Source organism: Oxyura jamaicensis, chromosome 4 (genome assembly GCF_011077185.1).
Source record: "Oxyura jamaicensis isolate SHBP4307 breed ruddy duck chromosome 4, BPBGC_Ojam_1.0, whole genome shotgun sequence".
NCBI classification, from domain to species: domain Eukaryota; kingdom Metazoa; phylum Chordata; class Aves; order Anseriformes; family Anatidae; genus Oxyura; species Oxyura jamaicensis.
In genome coordinates this window covers 82571620-82587588 of record NC_048896.1, presented here as the reverse complement: position 1 = coordinate 82587588, position 15969 = coordinate 82571620, and the positions used below count along the sequence as shown (strand labels likewise).

At 36.2% G+C, this 15969-nt stretch overlaps 1 protein-coding gene across 1 annotated transcript in view; it reads right to left on the bottom strand.

Moving 5' to 3' along the window:
- Positions 1 to 15969, bottom strand: part of CLNK (cytokine dependent hematopoietic cell linker) — a 51858-nt gene that overhangs the window by 7582 nt on the left and 28307 nt on the right. Inside the window, exons 7-15 of the mRNA XM_035324583.1 lie at positions 14495 to 14574; positions 14147 to 14192; positions 11809 to 11837; positions 11447 to 11463; positions 10613 to 10741; positions 7544 to 7571; positions 4826 to 4844; positions 3678 to 3747; positions 3317 to 3357 (exon numbers count right to left, since the gene is read on the bottom strand). Of these exons, the coding sequence (XP_035180474.1) occupies positions 3317 to 3357; positions 3678 to 3747; positions 4826 to 4844; positions 7544 to 7571; positions 10613 to 10741; positions 11447 to 11463; positions 11809 to 11837; positions 14147 to 14192; positions 14495 to 14574 (459 nt within the window). The remainder of the gene's footprint in view (positions 1 to 3316; positions 3358 to 3677; positions 3748 to 4825; positions 4845 to 7543; positions 7572 to 10612; positions 10742 to 11446; positions 11464 to 11808; positions 11838 to 14146; positions 14193 to 14494; positions 14575 to 15969) is intronic.

Below are 15969 nucleotides of genomic sequence, written 5' to 3'. Positions count from 1 at the left end.
TTTTGCATCAAGAAAAATGTGAAGGCAGAGCTCCCAGGCTGCACGCTCCAGGTGCTTCCTTTCCTGGTGGGGTTACATGAGCCAACTGAGGGAGCTCAGGCAGCTGAAAAGCGTCCTCCTGAAGCAAGGGATTTGCACTCTAAATTTAATGCTGCCTTTTATCTGCACAGCACCAAGGAGTGCACAGGATGGGGCAGGACCACGAAGCGTGGGGTGATATGGGAAGGCTCAGGCTGGTGAGGCTGCAGTGGAAACAGCTTAAGAAAAGCTTCAAGGTGTATGGTTAGGAAGCATTTTGCAGGTGCACACCATGAGAAAAAAAAATGGTTAACTGCAGAATAAAAACATCATATCCTGCCATAAAACAGAAGGCATTTTTTTTTTGCTTTGTGCAGTGCTGTTGGTAGAAATGAGTTAGTGACTATTGTAAGAGTAAATGAGAAAAATGTGATTATCGATGGCTTCCATTTTTTCCTTTACTGTCATAAGAGATAGTAATGTTTGCCAAAATGGAATTTCATTATGTTTTATCTGTTGCTCATGTTTTATCAGCTTATTCTGCCAATACATAACATATGAAAATTTTAAAGAGGTTCAGAGACATTCTTTTACAGAAGGATTATAGTTTTCATTGTTTCATGCATGTACCATGTGTCGTGTTCTGGTTTACAGTACACTGCATTTGTGTTTAAGCCAGTAAACAATGTCACCTGATGTCAGTAGGAAAACAACCATATTCATTTATATTCATTCATATTCAATAGGCAATCGATCCATTCAGAAATGAAATTACTGATCCAATTGTGTAAAGGATCTGTAATCAGGCATCCAAATTTTTTTTTTCTGCAGATTGAGTCGTTAAAACACCCATATGCCACCATTCAGTTTATTAGATCCTGAAGCTGTCATTTGTGTTCACATTTCATTTTTGGCGGCTGTCCTCAGATACTTTATTTTTAAAAAGAAACCCTGCAGCTAGCATTATGTTTGCTTTGTGACTGGTGTGTTTGTTCTGTAGAATTTCTTTCTCGTATGTCAAGAGTGGAAAATTCTCTTGCACTGCTTGCCAAGAAATTAAAGAATAGTTTAGATTTTTACACAGAAAATAACTTGTTTTGAACAATAACGGATAAAAAATATAAATCAGAGTGAGAGAAATATATATTTACATATGGTAAAAAAATACAAGGTTATTCGTATAAATCCAGTAAAGTTAATATTTTTTTGTGTGTGTGTGAAAAATTTTTTAAATGCAAACATGGACTTTAAAGGACCATGTAGGATAGCAGGGGTGAAGGCCACCTCTGTGTTCTGTTCTCTCCCTGTTGTTTCACAAGGGCAAGGAATTTAAGGAGATAAAGTGAGGTTGCGCTCTCCCAGAGGGCCTGCACGTGAAGGACCAAAAGCAGTGGTAGGAATGGCAGGAGTTTCTGAAGCAGAAGTTGGTATAGGGAACCTAGGAAAAACAAGGAATTGTGCATAGATGAGAGGACTGAGAGACTCCTGAGAACAGCCTGAAACAGAGGTAAAGGAGCTTACGGCACCAAGCTGAGGGAGGTGGGCCTGTTTGGCCTGACACAGTCTGAAGTCAAGATGAATCCTTCTTTTATTTGAACAAATAATACCGTCCGTATGTGCTTCTGGGTGTTCCTGGCTTTTAACACGATTTCAGATTATGCAGCTCATGGGTTCTCAGCATGGCTTAGAAGTTTGTATTTTTGGTATAAAGGGCATTTGCAGAGGCAGTTAAGGGAGAATATAAGTCAAGGACAGTAGAAAGTTACCAGCATGCATGAGCCCTGTACTCCTTGAGGCCCCAGAGCCACTGGGCATGCAGTCTCAAAGACTTACTTTTAAAAAAATGAGATAAAATATGAGATAACTTGGCTGATGCACTTTTAATGACATTCAAAAAACCCAGAGACCCAGAGAACTCAAAAGACCAAGGTCATGTTATTTATATGTACTCCACTTAAGGTTTGGACACACTTCTTTGTCAATCAATCTTTTTATGAAAGACCAACATATCAGAGAGTTTCCTTTCTATAATATTTTCTCTTTAGTATATATATGTGCAAAAATCATATTTATACAACACAGTGTAAATGTTTTCCTTACACAATTCTTATAATGAAGTTTGGCTAACAAAGGGATTTTGCTTTTCAAATGTCTGTAAACAGATGCCATTTTTATTTTATTTTTATTTTATTTTATTTTACTTTAATCCTTTCTCTTTTGGATTATGTAATTGCTTTTTAAAGCAATAGTAAGTTTATTGACAGGTAGGGATAAGTCAAATAGAACTTTTGGGCTAAAGGGTTAAATACAAATAAAGCCATGTTTTTTTTTTGAAGAGATTAGGTAGAGAGGTTGACGGACACCAGATACAATATGACACAACAGCAAAAAGCTAACATAGCTTTTAACCATGTTTGTGGAAGTATCATCTTCCAGATTAGAGAGTGTGCCCATGAATGTGGTGAAACCACTCCCATGTGCTGCATTCACAGGGACAATGACGGGAGTGATGTTGCCATGGTTACTGGACAAGCCACACCACGGGCTGGGGCTGGCCAGGGCACCCCACGACTGTTCCTTTTGGCTCCCAGTCCCTTCCCTCAGGAAACACAACACAGCCCAGTGAATTTCCTATTTCCAGCCGTAAGATGTTAACAGACCTGTCTGATAATGCCATCTACAAGGCCTTTCCTCTAGGAATCCATGATAAACCTAAAGTAGTTTCCACAAAGAAAAGATCAATGTATGCACTTACACAGAGTCATTAAAATCATGGTAGCTGCTATATAAATTACGTACTGAACATCTGCAGCTTCCACCCATGGCAGCTCTGCTGGGGAAAAGCAGCCTGTTCTGCTCACAGCACGCTTTCTCCTTCCCTGCCTCTTTGCATGCCCAGCAATTTGCCTTCTCTTCTTACCCCTATTGTCCTTCAGCAGCCCATCCAAATCCCCCTCCTTTTCTGGATATGGGGTTTTGTAGTGGCTTAATACTCTTGGGTTCTAGGTTAGGCATTTCAAAGCTTTCTTGAACCATGCGCAGGGTACAGCCAAGCAAGTAATTCAAGTTGGTTCTTCACTGTGCCAATGTTTTACTTTTTTTTTTTTTTTTTTTTTTTTTCCTGCTTGCTTCCTTTAACAATCCCTTTACACTGACTCAATGCACTGAAAACACCCAGTGCAGATGCACACACATAGAAACACAGATCTGGTGCCTACTGTGTCACAGTTTGGCACCTGTAACTGTGACTAGTGTTTATCCATTCCTGGTTTAATTTTCAAAGCTCTTCTCTTCTTACCTGAGCTGCAAACATTCTTGGAGCTCTGTATATACCGGAAGCTAGGAGAAAGCAATGAAAGTAACATCAGAAAAATATTTCTGTTAGTGGCACACGTTTAAATAAGAGTAAAATTACAGAACAATGCATAGCTATAATACAGTAGTATGCTATTAAAGATAAAAATTGAATGTGTATTTGTAATAGCTTAAAAGCAATTCCCAAAGACCTGTGCTTCAGGGAAAAACATTTTATATCACTACATGGCGTCGGAAAGTGGTATCTTCTTGCTTTATTACATAGTGAAGTATAATTTGCTATGTGCAGAAAGTTTAGTTCTTGAAGCATCCAGTACAAGCTCATGAAATTCTTATAGTCCTACCTGGATTCAGGAAGATGCTTTATTTTGTACTGTTGTGCCTGTAAAGTCATTTCAAGTTTCTTCATCAAATCTGTAATGATGAATAAACAGAATGAGAATTTATTATATCCTTTCATGTGTAACTCTGACAGTATCTAGCAACTACCACAGAAAAAAATTTAAGTTATCCAAATTTGAGTACAAGGGGAAGCAGTTCAATAGAGAAAGCTAATAGGCTACAATCAGGCTGATTTAAATCAGCCAATTGATGATTAGAGTAGGAAATATTACTGTAGTACTGAATGGTGATGCTGAACGTTGCAGGTTTTGCTGGTGCCAAATATGGATTAACATAATATGGATTAACATAATGGTAAATAGTGGAGAATGCTGTACTAGAAGCATACAGAGAGTTCATAAATCCTTTTTGTGGGGCAGGACAGATAGAAAACAAATGCAGTCAATAGTACTTCTAGCTGAAAATCAGGAAACCGTGCCTTAATCCACAAAAGGAAATGCCAGAGAAAATTATGAATTCATTAACGTGGAGGTGTAAACAGCATAACAATTAGTCTGTATCTGTCTTCAAGGTATGTTCAAGTATTTTTTTGGTTCATGGACCTTCATACAGACAGAATAGCTTAAGGTGATTTTAAAACTTTTTATGCACATCTAAAGAATTGACATATTTTAAAAATGCTTTTTGAAAACAAAACAAAACAAAAGCTGTTATTTGTAGCTTTAAAATGTAAAGCTTAACCATAGGAATTTTTAACTCTTTAAAGATTTTTCTTTAAATCTCTTTTAAGATTTTAAACTTTCTTTTTCACTCTTTTTCCCCCTAGGACCATAAGACTTTGGTTTGCTTAGAACAAATGTGATGCCCGGTTTCCCCAACTAGGTGTAGCTAATGCAAATTAAATCCCTTTTTCCACTCCATTTTCCAGAACCATTGAGGTCACTCTAAATCTCTCCATTCTCAGCAGATGTATACCTGAGGGATGTCTATTACTAGTTTTAATTCAGAGCCAGACTGCATAATCCTGTAAGTAGGAGAGATGTCAGGTTCCTGTACTGAGTACTTCATCTGGAGGTTTAATGATAGGATATATTGTTCTTGGCATATGAAAGAAAGACAACAAGTTAATATCATGTTGTTAAATACTAACCTTTTTCTCTTCCAGATTCCTATATAAAATGATAACACAGACAGTGAATATTTTTATTTTGATTACCAACTTGAACTTACCACAACAAACTCAACTATTTTTTCATTTTAAAACAATTTATAGACATTCAGTTATAAATACCTGATCGCTTTGTCAAAACCTCAGGTTGAATTTTCATCTCAGTTCACTGGCAACAATGAGAAATGAATGTTTAGGGGTGTAAGTGAACACAGGGTGTATCACAATGATCACCATTTTCATGATCACTGTCATGCATCAGCTTAATTTACAATATGGATTTCCTTAACTTATCTTCTATGAATTCAAGAGATTGATTTTGATTGACTGGAGATACACTATCCAAAGATTAAAATCAGTCATTTCTTTTCAGACCCTTTAATAGTACAATTACTTTAACTGTCAGGCAGATACTTCATTCAAAATCACCGTGTGGGGAGTCTCAGTACAGCGTATTATATTGCAGAGAAGTGAACAATAGATAGGTTTCTAGAGACTACAGTTGGATAAACTTTCACTATATTTGTGTAGTATTTTGATTCACACAAGAATAGTAATTATTTTGATTATTAATTTAATACACATTTGAATATAATACGTAAGCATTAAACAGAAAAAAAAAAACCTCTTTGTAAATGCTGCTTTTTTAAGTATTCCTTAAAACTTACTTTCCTGTTAATGTTTTTTCATTACTTTGAAATTCATAGTGCTATTCAGATTGGAAGGGACCTAGGCAGGTCTTTAGACCAAGCACCTGCTCAAATTCTAAGCTAGTTGATGAAGCCAGGGCTCAGAGCTTTGTCCAGTTGAGACTTGAATACCCATAGTACATAGATTTCACAGCCTCTCTGGGCAACCTGTTCCAACACTCTTGAAATTGCCCTCATATTCTTTTGTTGTTGTTGTTTATTTGTTTTGTTTTCCTTATTTCTGGTTGAAATCTTCCTAGTTTCAATTTGTGACCAATGCCTCTTGTACTTCAACTGTGCACTCTGTAAAGTGCCAGCCTCTTCCTTCTTCTTGATAACCTTCTTTTGGGTATTGGAAGGCTGCTAAGAGGTTCCCCTGGGGTTGTCTTCTCTCCAGGATCAGGGAGTCCAGACCTATCAGCCACAGGGCAAGGGCTTCACACCCTGATGGTGTTGGTGACCCTATGTCTGTCCTGCTCCTGCCTGCCAGCAGCTCCTTGTACAGCATTCCAGATGTGCTCTGGTGAGTGAGCTCCTCCTGACCCTTTCTTACAGCTCATCTGGGTCCTGTTGAGTGACAGCTGTGCTCTCAACCATATTGACCTCCAGTTTGATGTCCAAAAACTTAACAAGAGCATATCCAGTCTCCTCTGGGTCACACTGAAGCTATCTATATCGTAGGAGCTATACAGATCAGAAGGGATCAGTCTAAATCCAATTTTATTATCTTTTCCATGTTATGAAATATACAATATTTCTCCTTAAGATGTAGCTAAACTATGAGCTTACTAGGAGCTGCAGCATTTGTGCAGCTGTACAGTGCCCAGCCAGAAATGTTAATTACAGATGTAAGATATTTGTTGTTCTTGGGGTTATTTTTATATTTGGTAATGAGTCATCATCTAGGAGAAGACGAAGATTCTTGTATTAAAATATTATCTTTCTTGCCAGTAGCTCATTTTTTTGGGCTTTAATTGTTAATTACAATATTGCAATCAAAGCATGTTTTGTAAAAATCTTTCAAAGCAAAGGAGTTTCTAACCATGAGGGTGAGGTTCTGGGATAGCCTCCCATTCAAAGATTTGGATCAGAAAAAAATCTAAGGATTTTGAAGTTAGAGCTAGATTAGCTTATGGGTTTGTGATACAGCTTCTGTGATAGGAAATGGCTGGACTTAACCGGTATAGAAATTACTTTCTTCCCTTTGTTCCCTTGTAATGAAATAAAAACATTTTCAAATGTATAATTGTAACAAATAGAACACAGTAAGAAACACAAAATTATGTAGATTATAATAAGCTATCATCTCTGAATTTTATGGCCTTTAACATTCTGCATTGTTCTAGGGACTGTATCTCTTAATACATCTTACAGGAAACCACTAAGAAACTTCTGTTTGTTATAAGTACCCCCACTTTTTTTTTTTTTTTTTTTTTTTTTTGCTACTTGCCTTTACCAGTCTCTGAGAAAAGATAATGCTTTATGTTATATTTATGCCTACAGGTGAATTCATGGCACATCATCTCTGTTTCTGCCCTCTGGCCACAGGCAGCTGGTACAGGGCTGCAGGCTGCACTGGGAGAGGAGCTCAGCTTGGAGGTGAGAGTGTGGAGCGAGAGCCTTTATAGCCTCTGTTGCACACAGGAGCTCAGTATCACTGGCCTTCAGAGCACAAGTGCCTCCCTTCTGCACATCTTTCAGACATCTGCAGCGTTTGGCACTTAGGAGATGCGCTTTTATTTGGATACCTGGGGAGGTTGCTATACACTGTTTGTGTTTTTATTTCTGAAAACAACTTCAGGATGTTAGCTGTCAGTTACAGAGTAGCCATTTTGAAAGTACTACACACATTAAAAATAGATATATTTATGACCCAAAGCTAATATGGTTATTATAGTGTTTTTACCTAACAGGCTAAGTCGTGACTGAAATAATGGTACTTCTGAAGCTACGCAGCCATGACATGTGTATGCTTTTGGTGGTAATAATGTATACAAAGATGATTACTTACTTCATTCAGTTCCCTAAGAGAGATATGCCTGGAAAAGAAAGAAATATATGAAAAAAAAAATATCATAAAATAAAAAATGACTTTGAGTACTTAAATACTTTGGTTACATCATCACTGAAAATTAACAGCCCTTGACATTTTATTACTGCTATAGAAATTCAGAGGCTGGTTATTTTTTGACATAAATTATTTGCAAGAAAAGGTTATAGACTTCCATAAAAGAAATATAATATTCATTCCATAATATTCCATAATATTCATTATAGTAAATGAGAAAAGTCCTTGTAAGGACTGATTCTGGGGACAGGGAGAAGTGATATGAAGGACTATGAGCTTTCTTCTTTACCCTTACTCTCATGCTAAAAATCTTATTAGAAACTTTAATGTCAGTTTATACAGATTTTCTTGAAGACAAGAGTTTCAAAAATGAAACGTTCATGATGGCAGAATGCAAAGTGTAGACAAAAGGAAATGCAAACCAGGAACTTAAGATGCAAACAGATAAAGAGAAGTGTAGAATGCTTCTCCTGGTCCTGATTCAAGCTGGTATTTAGGTATTTTTCTGCCTTCTCCTGATATGCCTGGTCAACAGGAATACCTTCCCCTAGTGAGAAGGATCATCAGAAAGTATTCTCCCCCTCAAAAGGGACAATGTATCAAGTCTGGCATATTTTGTTGGATGTCCTAGGCTTGATGAACAAACTTTTCAGCAGCTTGCATTTAATAGCAAAAGAGATAGAGGTCTAAATTTTAGAAGTTATTTATGAACATAAAACAACAAGGACATCAACATGCTGGAGCGTGTCCAAAGATGGGCATCAAAGCTGGTGAAATGTCTAGAAAACAGGTCTTACAGTAGCAACTGCGGGAACTGGGTTTGTTTAGCCTAAAGCAGAGGAGGCTCAGGGCTGACCTTATCACACGGTACAATTGCCTTAAAGGAGGCTATAGCGAGGTGGGGATCAGGCTCTTCTCCTAAGCACCAAGTGATAAGACAAGGGGAAATGGCATCATGCTGTTTTGGGTTTGGAAAGATGCTTTTGTGTGTAATTTGTGTAATTTGTTAGCTTGGACTCTGAGGTGTCATTATTTGACAAGGAAAAGCCCATATGTAGGATGCTGGATGCATAGGAAAGTTAAGAGGTAATAAAGGTGTGTTTGTAGGGAGGACTCCTCTACAAGGGGACACATCACTTGTATGGCCACACGCTTACTACACGTTTAAATCTTGCCAAAGCTTCTCAGATACATTCCAGCGTCCTGCACATGCCCATATTTTATGCAGATGTTTATAGAGTGTATAATTAATGGTGTGTAATTTTATAGGTCTTCCAAATCTTGCTGCAAAATAGGGTGTGCACTCCTAAATCATGCCTGCAGTTTGACAGCTTTGCTTACAGTCTGACAGATAATGGTGTAGTGCTGCACTCCTCCATACTGCAGTCCATACATATGTTTTCTCCCTGCAGAGCTGTGACTGGATTGGTGATGGGTGACAGATATTCTGAGTGAAGTGCTTGTGTGGGAAATTTGTGAAATGCCTTCCCAGATCATGTGTGGTCTTAGTCTTTGCCACTCCCCTCTTACTCCTATGATTAAAAAAACAAAACAAACAAACAAACAAAAAACCCTATGAAATTAAAAAAAAAAAAGACTATTAGAAAGATTTTAGTATTTATAACTGCAATACAGAGCATTTTGGTTTTGTAGTAGGACCTTTTGAATTCTAGCACTTTGCATACTGATGACTGCTGGCAAACACAGCTTGAAATAGTTCTCACAGCTTTCAATTTTATATGCTGTATGGAAGGGATCAGTCATGAGATTTGGAACTCCTCAGCTGTAGGTCAGGTCACACATCTGAATATGAAGCTACTTCATATTAATAAAATGTCTTAACAACCAAAAGCTTCTGTAACCTAATCCATGAAAAAGAATTTAAGCACCATTCAGGAAAACATAAAACATACTTAGAGTCAGCTCCTTAAGTATATACTTGGAGTAGAAGATTACTTTATTGATTTTTAAGCTGCTTTCTTGTTTTTTTTTTTTTTTTTTTTTTCTTTCTCTGTGGTATTTGTATTATATGATTCGGACTGTAGTGACTTTTGCAAAATGAAGCAAAATTCCAACTTGACGAACTGAAATTGAAACTATTTGTGGAAGGATGGACAGAACTGACATATCTCCATTGGGCCCAAATATCTGGCTGCAACAGGTTTTCACAGAGAGGCACCTGAGCATTATACCCTGTGGCCCCAGGATATGTACCACTCCTGCTCCCAGCACATGCCCACCACCTTCCCCATTTACACGTGTGTTTTGGTCACACAGCACGAGTTCATCTGTTTCCATGGCAGTGAGCAGCATACATTCATGCTCACGTGGCTAAACATGCTTGTTGCATGAAAAAAGCAGACAGACTCATAACTTGAAATGCACATGATCTGCCATAGAGCTGGACACAAGTGGTTTGTGCTGCAGATCCATGCTCTGCTGTTTGTTGCATGACAGAGGATGGGCTACAGGGTTCTGGTGTAAAGGACTGGTCTCAGGCTGGAGTAAGATTTCTGGCTGCAGATTAGTCATTTCTTTTGCTGAATGTAGCATCCTTGGGTTATGGAGATATTTCTGTATTTCTCTGGCACAGTCAGTGTATATTCCCATCACATGGTTCGCTATTACTTGGTTCACCAATTGTGCTAAGCAAGTGCTATTATTTTTGCTTGGAAGTGGCTGCAAAACCTCTAAATGTCAGGAAAAAAAAAAGTAGGACAAACCTTATACTAAGTGTTCATGACTTTTAGTCTACTTTTCTACTCCTTTTTGACTTCTACTTTTCTGCTCCTTTACTTCTTTACCGTTATTTTGGCATTTTTTTTTCTTTAAAGAATGTTAGTATCAGATTACTCTAAATACCACTTCTCTTGATTATTCACAGCTGTCTAAAGAATCAACATTTATTTTCCTTAAGTAAAAGCAGAGGTGGGATGGAGGTAAAGTCTGGTGATTTTGTCAGGGAGAGTGTTTTAATTTTCAGGCAATCAGCATGAAGAAACATAGCAGTACCTTGTGAGCTTTGCTGATATTGGAAAGGTATGTGCTTGGCTGAGCGGTTTCCTGGTGTGGGAGACCTGGCTGCTTATCTTCGGCTCTGGAGGAAGTGGTTGATATTGCTTTGGCAGTGTCTTCAGTGGCCTGAAGAAGTCAAAGGAGAATTGGAAGAACTTGTAGGGTATAAAGAAGGCACAAGAATTATGTCTGTTGTAACTGCAAGCTCAAAAAAGGAAAATACAGGAAATTTCCAAGATTTTTTAAATGTATTTGTGCTGAGTTTAGCTCAGGTCCAGGATTCAATAGCAAAAGTAATTTTGGATAATTCTCTACATTTGCAAGACATTACTGTACTATGTTCCATGCCACTTAACAGTACTTTCATACACTTCACTGGTATGTGCCAAATACAGCTCTTCAGTGCTGACATCTCTGGGTGGGTACAGCTGTGTATAGAGCCCAGCTGCAGAATATGCTGCAGTTTACTTAAGAAATAATTTGAATGTCTGTAATTCTAACCACATTTTAAACCAATTTACAGCTCTTACTGCATTCAATATGGATGGTGAAGAATAAGCTTGGAATTTCTGGGTTACCTTTTGAAAGTATCTATTAACTATAGAAATTATTATTGTTTGAGATTGGAAAAAAATCAAAAACAATTTTTTCTGGTGTGTGTGGGCGTATCATAGAATAATGTATTCATATGTATTCATGGAATAGAGCTTGGCCTGTCTTCTGTGGGAGTGATTACAACTGCTACAGCTGGATGTTGGCACTCGTCAGCACTCAGTGCCCTGAGCACCTGTTTTGAGAAATGTACAAAAGCCATCTCTTACGTGATCTTACCGTGGAGGAGGCAAAGGCTGCTAGGAAAGACAGAAAACAAAAATACATTTAAGCTTTTCTTCTTTGTTTTTCTAAAAGAAGTATTGCTATCTTAGATTAAGCAGGCATGTCTGTATCAACAGTCAAAGTTTTATGCACTCCACAACACATAACATCATTCTTTAGTATGCCACTTTAAGATCACTGAGGGGTAAAAGATGCCTATACAAACCATGAATACAAATAAGTGAGATAATGTAGGACTACAGACACACATACTCTCATCCTTCAGTTAGTGCAAACAAAATTGGAATTTTCTTTTAAAAAATTTTAAATGGCAAAATGCCCTGTAAAAAATCTAATTGATGAGAGATTCTGCTTACCTGGGGTCCATGTATTTTCCATCTTTCTTCTAAAGAAAATTAATAACATTTGTTATTAGACTGGTGTCCACATAACCCACAAATAAAAGTATAGGCTTATTCCAGTATTATTATTGGCAGTCCACCCCCATCCACCTGCCACCCTGTTCCACCTCCAGAACTCTTTGTTGTCTCATGACATGTGGGTTTTGTTCAATCTGTACTTTATTTAACCATTTTTTAAAGGATGGATTTGGAGATAGATTCAGATGCAATTTAAAATTCCTTCTCAACCATTTGTGCTTCTCTCCAATTAAACAATAGACTACTTGTTCTCATATAATTATGGCAATCCTGGAAATATTGAGAGTCTTCTTGTATAGTAGCCAGGTAAATCTTTTTAATATCACTCACAAACATTTGTTTCATAAGAGACATAACTAGAAACTACCTGAAGCTAAAGCAGGACAAAAAAAAAAACAAAAACAAAAACAAAAAAAAAAAAGCAAAGCAAACCAACCAACCAAACAACAATAAAAAGTATTTTTGATTATATCAGCTTCTCAGCTCAAAATATAAAATAAAACAAACTAAAAACTGTTAATGACATTTGATAAAACAGAGTGAAGTTTGTTTTTACTTCTGGATTTCAGAATGAAATATTTGAAAGTGAGATTTTTTTTTTTCCATGTAATTTGCAAATTTAAACACTGTTCAGAGACTTCATATGTGTGCTTATCAAGTTATGTAGGACTTTTTTTGGTCTGTTTTGTTAAAAATGAAAGTAAATGTATGTTTTTTGTCATTGCTGTTATTTCCAAATTTACCACAATTTGACTGATTATTTAAATGCACATAGGACATCTTACTAGTAAAAATTATTTTACTCTATTTGCAATAGTTTGGTTTTGAAAATATTTTCAGAAGTTCTATATACTGACATATTAAGTAATGTGAAAAGTGATGCAAAACATCCTAAGTTCTCCTTCAAGTAAGCCAGAGCAAGATGCTTTGAACTAAAATACTGACACCTTAAATGTTTAACCATTATAGAAAATAGCTGTTGAAAAAATTATTTTGTGCTGTTTCTGCCATCTTGTGGCAAGGCTACTAATAGCACCGTGTATGAGAAAAATGTTAAGACAAATTTAATAATAGTGTAGTTATTATCTAAAAAAAATGAGATTATTCCACAAGCACTATTAGCTCAGGAAGTGCTCAAAAATATGTTTAAGTTACACCTTCGAATTGCAGAGTTTAATTTACCTTCCTGCATTGTCCTTGGTTCATCTTTCCTGATGTCAGCACACATCTCAGGAAGGCAGGCAAACACATAGCCAACTCCTAAATCATTGTGGAATTTGAGGCTTTATCAAGCCGTCCAACTGTCAGTAAGCCGTTTCCTACTCATTTCTGCAGATTTTGAAGCTGCCTTGCTTGGTATTTCTCTCAGTTCAGCTTTCATACAAGCTATATCAGTATTTGCTCACAAGATTCAGTCTAACCTTTCATTTTGTGAACTTATACTGCTTACTTTCTCCTCATCTGTAGGAATTACTTGGCTCAATGTTTTGAATTAAAGTATGAAATATAAGGAAAAAATTAAACAGATTCTTTTTTTAATGGAATTCTTTGTATTATTTTTCTGACTGGTCAAATGTAATACTCTCTGAAAATCAGCCTTTACATCAAACATAGAAAGTGATCATATTTTGGTAATTGCATTTTTTCTGGCCATATTTAGCAAATATGGTTCAAAAATTTGAAATGGTATGAGAAGAATCATAATTCCCTTTCAAGGTGAATCATATTTAATTCTTCAGTACTTGATTTCATGATATTTTGCTATATCTAAAGTATAGCAAACATATAGAAATGTATATAGAAAAGTATCTAGAAATATACTTTTAAAATAAACATTATTGAGTAAATTGTAAATTAAAGGATTTAATAGTCGGAGGCCTCACTAGGTTCTTGAAGAATAAGATTGCAGTCTGTCTACAAATTTGTCACAAGAAATAGAACAAACGCAGTGGAGAAACAAATATATACACCAAGTAATACTAAAGATTTAGCATGTTCTAAGTAGGAGAACATTGCCAGATAGCTTTTGTAAATATATTTCCATTGAGAAACAAGGTGCTCATGGGATAAAATATATCTCCTTTTTTAAATAATTACTTAAATATTTGGTTGTCGAAACAGCACTCCAAATTTTGCAGCAGGTTTAATTTGGAAAGCAGCTGCTGTTCCGAAAACTGTCTTTTCTATCATCTTCAATGTGTACCTATGTAACAAAGCTAAATATGGAATCACCATATTCTATTTCAGATTTCAGAAACAGATTTTTTAGTTATACCTCTAATAGTCAGCATGCTCCTCCCCTCTAGAGCAGACGTGCATTTCTGTTAATAAAACAAAGTAAAGATGTGATCTTAGGCATTGTTATTTGAAACTGCAGCTAGTAAAAACACATCTATTCTTCACTGGGATGCCCATATACTTTGTAGATCCAGTCCTGACTTTAGGCATCAACAAACAATAGTTAGTTGAGAGCGTACTGTTGCAAAGTGAAACAGGAACCTTTGTGACTTTGGAAAAAAATCATATGTTATGTGGCTAAGACTTTGGACCACTTGTAGCTTTAAATGATGTTACAGAAAAGAGGAAATAACATTTGTGAACAGGGTTTAAGGTCTTTGCTTACAGCCAAGTATTGAGGTGACTGAGATGGGTGCTGGCTGCTCATCTCGGAAGTGATACCTGAAGGCATCAGATAACGTTTGTCTGTAAAAGAGGAAGAAAAAGTAAGCCTTAGTAATTCAGTGATGTTGTGTCTCAATAGGAATAGGTTTAGAACATGTTTACAAGGTCAGGTGATACCACTTTTATAGCATTTTCATTTTGTCTTTTCTGAACTTCCACATTATTTTAGTAATGGTATTGAGGCATACCTCACTGTGGTAAAAAAAAAAAAAAAAAAAAGACTGTGAGCTGATGCACAGTTAAGGCAGATGTTTGATGTAGGCTGTGAAAATATCAGTGATTCTGTTTTTCACTGGAACATTTGTTCCTGGAGATGCCAACAGCCTTCTTTAATGAGTTGTTTGGGTTTAGCAAGCGGTGGAGGGGGTTGGTTTCCAGAGAACATCTTAAATTTTACTTTAGGTTCTAATAAATACTGCACCTATTGTCCTCTAAGGGAAATGTGCAGATTGTTAACTGGCATGTTTTCAAGTCATTAACTTTGTATCTCAAGGATATTTTTATTTTTCTAGGAAAGATGGTAAAATGGGATGGTAGCATGGATTTTTGACGTTCTGAAATACATTTTCATACCTTTTCATCACTCTTCTGTCACTGCTACTTCATAGTTACTGGGCATAACATGCAGATAAAAGGTAGCTTTTTGTTTAATATGCTTTCTCCAAAACCATAAAAGTTTCTTTCTGATATTTCAGGGCAGTTACATAAACCACAGACAGTACTGGCTGTTGACTTAAAATCTTTTCTAACCAAGATAACTCTTTTTCCAAACAAAATGTCCAAATGACTCTTTGGAATATTATATAGACTATCTGGATGTTCAGACTGATTGTGATCTGCTCACACACTGATAAATTTACTCACATAAAAAGCCATTTATTTGTTTAGACATCAAACTCACTCATATAAGAACCAATGGAAAAATCTTCACAGGCTTTGATGTGAACTGGAGCAAGCTTATATATATATATATTTATATATATATATATATATATACATACATAATATATATATATATATATACAGGAGATATATATATCTCCTGTAAATTCAGATTATTTTCAGCCTCTGATTTCCATTCTTCCTCATCTAGTATTTCCTCCATTTATGTATTTTTAATTTTTGATTTTGAAAATAGTTTAGAATCTCCATAATCCATGGCTTCTAGCCATGTCTGGGCATTAAATTTGACTTAAATTTGATTGCTTTAATAACACAAAACTTGACTAAGGCAGCCATCTTGTAAAGTTAAGAATGCCTGAGAAATATGTTCAAAGTAATTGTTAATTTCTGATATTAAAAGCAGCAGAAAATATCTTTAAAAAGACCGCTGCATTCATTCATCTGCAAATTATCATCTGAGGAACATTTTTCTTTTCTTTTCTTTTCTTTTCTTTTCTTTTCTTTTCTTTTCTT